At 41.4% G+C, this 5,068-nt stretch overlaps 1 protein-coding gene across 1 annotated transcript in view; it reads left to right on the top strand.

Moving 5' to 3' along the window:
* SDC1 (syndecan 1) overlaps positions 1-3,172 on the top strand; it is a 6,789-nt gene extending 3,617 nt beyond the window's left edge. The window contains exon 4 of the mRNA XM_006030643.3: positions 723-3,172. Within this exon, the coding sequence (XP_006030705.1) occupies positions 723-889 (167 nt within the window). The 3' untranslated portion in view covers positions 890-3,172. The remainder of the gene's footprint in view (positions 1-722) is intronic.
* The last annotated feature ends 1,896 nt before the right edge of the window (positions 3,173-5,068 follow it).

Genomic DNA, 5,068 nt, shown 5'->3' with positions numbered 1-5,068 from the left:
CCCCCCACCTGTGGTTCTGATGTGGGGCTGCCACACCACCCCAGGCCAGAAGCCCCTGCTGGGGCTTTCAGCTGGGGGGGGCAGGGCCAGACGGGAACCAAGGACAGATGAATTTTAATTTTCTAAATTTTTTTTATTTTGTTTGTTTGTTTATTTATTTATTTATTTATTTTAGGGGCTCCGTGGGCTGGATAGAATGGCCTCGCAGGCCGTATTTTGCCCACCCCTGCTCTAGAGCACTGCTGTGACTTTGCAGCCAGGTGTTAAAGGTCAAAAGTCTCTGCTGATCACTTTCAAACAGCTTTTGCAACTCTGGGTGTAGCTCACCTAGACAAGTAGGCCTTAAGTGATGGGAAATCACTATGGGTGACAGTCTTCAAACTCTGGGAACTGCAGCAATTAATGCAGCTGTCACCTGCCCCCACCACTTCAGGAAAAGTGTCATTCTTTTTTGGGGGGAATAGGAAAAGCTCTTGAAAGAAGGCATTTTACTTTGCAATCCACATTGTGCACTGTATGAATTGATCTGATCTTTGCCCAAAATATACTTTGGGGGGGGGGAAATACTCGTCTAACCATGAAACTGCTTTATGCAATACTAGTTTATGCTTCTATTGGGTAACCCTGAAATTTGGCATAGCAGGTGGGATGTCAGTATTGAGCATGGTATCAAATACAGTTGTTTTTTTTTGCTTTTCCCACCCCCCCCTCCTTCCCTGCAGGTGTCATTGCTGGAGGATTAGTAGGCCTGCTATTTGCAGTGTTCCTAGTTGGGTTTATGCTGTATAGAATGAAAAAGAAAGACGAAGGAAGCTATTCATTGGATGAACCAAAGCAGTCAAATGGAGGATACCAAAAACCACACAAACAAGAAGAATTCTATGCGTAAACACTGATATTCAGGACATTTAATTCACCTTTTTGTTTTTTGTTTTTTGGTTGTTTTTTTTTTTTTCTTGGGCTCTCCTGTCCCTGCACATGGACCTCCTCCTGGTTTTCTGCATTAAACTCGAGCCATATGACCGTTGGGTGCAACTCCTGCTACCTTGCCATTGGAAATTCAGGCTACAAAATAGATCTGGATTCACTGATCTCCATCCTGCTTTCTTGCACAAAGATCTTTTTAAAGTAGGACTGCAAAGCTCCTAAACTTGCTTTGGTTTAGCTAAAGACTGCTGGGTGAAAGGAGATGAGGGAGAACTGCATGTATATAAACTGTTTTTGATGGTTAGAAAAATGGCAGGAATAAACAGCTAAGAAAGCTTGATCTCTGGTATACAGAATTTTTTTCCATGTTTTAACTGACAAAACTCTGTATGTAGTATGATTACCTGCATTTGGCAGGAAAGGTTGGTACCTTCCAGTTTTTTGGCTTTTTTTTTTTTTTCTAGCTGCCAAAATTATAGCACTTAATGGCCATAAGACACCATACAGAAGGTGACTACCGGTTAAGAGGAGGAGTGAAAGGATAGGGCAGTCTTATTTGACTGCCACTGAATTAAAGAGTCTAATTTATACTTTTCAAAAAAGACTATTTTAACAGTTTCCCTAACTAGTTCCTTAAATCGGTACACATACTGGTATTTTTTTATTGAGGGTTTAACTAGACAAAACTGCATGCTCTATACGGAAACGGAGCTTCCTTATCCTACTTAATCCTTCCAGGCTGATTTAAACCAAGAAATGACTTGGGATTAGATGGTCTAATCCCACCATTCTTTAGATGCCAAATTTCCCTTCTAGTCTTGGGGTTGATCCTGTTGTATTCTGCACCACTATGTGATACTCTGATTACATATTCTAGCCTCTACCTCTGTGCACTGTTAGAGTGGAAGTGACCACTGCAACTAAATCTGCCATGAGTATACCTGATGCCTACTGCATTTGTTCATAGTGTGAATGGTACAAAAACCAGGGCAGACCAAGTGTCTGGGGACACTATCCCCAAGAACCAGGGAGCATGGAAGCATATTACTTATTTAAACTGGCACAAGCTCAATGAACACAGCCAGTTTTATAGAAATGTCAGCTGTTGCAACTTAAGGAAATTTGTCTTTAGACCAATATCCTTATGTACAAGGATGTTATGGATAAGCGTGTACCTTCATCTTTACAGTATCACCTGGCTAACCTTCCAAGCCAAGGAGCTTTTGTTGCTTTGAGTAGAAAAGATGTAAAGGGAAGTAGCTTGTTTCAAAAGTTTTGCCAGAAATCAGTGGGTTTTAATATACAATAGAACTTCACAGTGAAGTGTCATGACAATCTAAATAGATGGATGCATTTAACTACACTTGTCCATGAAATGGAATTGAGTGATCTTGGTTTAAACCATAAATGCGGAAGAGATGTTAGACTTCCTAAAATACTGCATAATCTTTGCCTTTTGCTTTGCCATCTGGACTTCGTATTATGTTCCAAGTCGATAAGGTTCTTTCCTGCTCTTAGTGAAGGTAGAGGGAAGAGATGAATGTTTACAATTAGGATGTAAATATTTATAGTGCCGAGGAAGTGATTGGAGACCATTGGCAGCAGTTGGCACATGTAGGGTGGAAAAAAAATATTTTAACTTAAATGAAGTAGAAAACATTCCTGAGTTACTACTTGCCTAAAACTGGTGCCTTTTTCAATTTTTCTCAACCAAACCAAGAAAGTACTTGTTTGATTCCAAACTTATTTATGCACTAGATTAATTGCCTGTTTAGCAGTTTGCTCTTAATTTTCTAAGAAAATAAAATTTGAAATGTTAATTACTGCCTTTTTTTTTTTTTTTTTACACTGAGTTTTTATAAGTTAATGCAACAACTGGATGGTGTTAATTGCAGCTGTAACTTTTTGCTTTGTATAGGAATGCAGAAATGCTGTTTTGATAGCAGGCTTCCTTGATGTTTTTTGTTTTGTTTGTTTTGGGGTGGTTTTTTTTTTCTCTTTTTATGAGAGATGCTTGCAAACCACAAGAATCTAAAATAACTTCAGTTGTACCTCACCACTTTGTAGAGGGAATAAAAAATAACTTTGTATATTTTGGTAGCTTATTGTCATGCTTGGTTTCCCTAATTCTAGCTATTCTTCATTATTTAAGTGGTGCAAATGAATTTTAATGGAAGATACTTCAGTTGGTTATCAGTACACCGTGTAAAGATACACATGCAATAAATGGCATTTTGGCAAGTGACTTGTTGTTCCCTTTGTCACCTACATGGGCACTGGGGGACCTTACGAGAGGGAGCCAAGAATGACCGACCTCCTATGCGCTTTTGTTTTGTTTTGTTTTTTTTTTTTTTGGACAAGTGGACTTGGCCTGCTGATGGTATTTGCGGGAGACTGCCCAGCTGAACTGGGGGATCATGATGGGGTGTAAAGGCAGTCCCTTGGGTATTTGGGGCCTTGGAGGTCAAAACCAGCATCTTGAATTGAGCCCAGAAAGCTATTGGAAGCCATTGCAATTAACCTTTGTCAGAACATGGGTCGTAGCACCAGCTGTAGCTTCTGGATGGGTTTTAAGGGCAGTCCTGGGTAAGAACTTTAACCTTGAGGTGGGAACCAAGGTTATCTGCACCCCTGTTGCCTGAGGTCCTGGTATCATAGCTGCTTAAGTTACTAAAGTGCCATCCCAGCGGGGGGGGGGGAGTGCTTTCTTTCTCTTGGACAGATTCCCAAATGCACAGGAGGGGGCCTGCAGGTGAGTGGGACTGGAACACAAGGCTATTTCACAGGTAAGGGTTGGGGGGAGGAGGGGGGAGTGCATAGTATCTCAAGCAGAGATGAGGGCTGTGTTTTTAAATCTAGAAAGCAGGATAGATTTCTACCTTTTATGACTAAGTAACCTACCACCAACCCTTTCCTTTCACAGAGGTGCTCGTTTGGTTTCAAACACTGAGGAGTGAAGGAAAGAAGGGACTGGACTGGACACATGCCAAGAAAGGATCCTGTACGACGGGCATACCCCACAGGAGGCTGTAGGACTTGGATGCTCCCGTGCCCAAGAATGGATCCTGGACTGAATGGAAAAACAACCATGTGCAACTGGCACGTAGGCAGAACATGCAAGGACCTGTTCTGAGAAGCTGCTTTTCTTGTGCAACCTGGTAAATGGAGCCTCCTCCAAGAGGAAAACACACATCTTTTAATTCTCTTCTGCCTGAAATTGGGCTATCCATAAGTTAACCTTTTGAGTACAGCACTGCTTCTGTGGGAAGCCTACATGATGAATTTAATTACCTTTTACTCTCTAGGTACTCTTCAGCTATTTGCCTACATTGTGCTTTTAAGAAAGTTGTTTGAAAAGACTTGTAGGGCCAGGTAAAGGTGTTTGATACCTATTCAGATCCCTTTTTCAGGAAGGGGAGTAGAATTTGCCCCTAGTACCTAGCAAAAGAGAGTGTAAAATCTGGGCATGGCTCAATTGGAGGAAAAGTTAGAGGAGCCTTGGTTAGAAAGGACCCTATATAACTGTCTTTCCAGCTCTGGGACTGATGTTTGGCTGTTCTTTGTGGATCTCTAGAGAGCATAGAAATCTGATCTTGTTCTTTGGCAGAACACAGACGGATCTCGAGAGGGTACAGAATGGATCCTGCATGTCAGCAGGATCAGTTCAAAGTGCGCTCAAAACTCAGGCCGGATTAGGTATTTTAGCTCAACGAATTGTATTGTTCCTCCTTTGGAGGAAGAATTAATGAGACACCAATTATCCATATAGAAGAGGTGTACTTCAGCTCTTGTGTGAGGGTGCTAAGATGACCATTTAATGCTGAGAAGGCCATATTGGAAAATGTTACCTTTACAATATAAGGTATCTCTACAATATAAGGAATACAGTATGCTCACCATCACCTATACACTAACTTTGCTTAGCTCCTGCTAAGTGGCGTTAGACCTTGCAAAGGAAAATTTAAATGGCAAAAGGTCCTTTAGCCATTAAACAAAAAGGAAGTGGAGCTGCTGTGCAGTGAAGCTGGGGTACAGATTAAAGATGATGTGGAAACATCCCAAAACCTAAATAAAAACTGAGGCAAAGCTCTCAATGGCTGCATCCAGATGAGGCAGCCGTACAGTATGTGGTGCCATAGAC

This window comes from Alligator sinensis, unplaced genomic scaffold, assembly GCF_000455745.1.
Source record: "Alligator sinensis unplaced genomic scaffold, ASM45574v1 scaffold200_1, whole genome shotgun sequence".
NCBI lineage: Eukaryota > Metazoa > Chordata > Crocodylia > Alligatoridae > Alligator > Alligator sinensis.
Note: the sequence above shows the minus strand (reverse complement) of the source record. Positions and strands in the feature narration are given on the sequence as shown.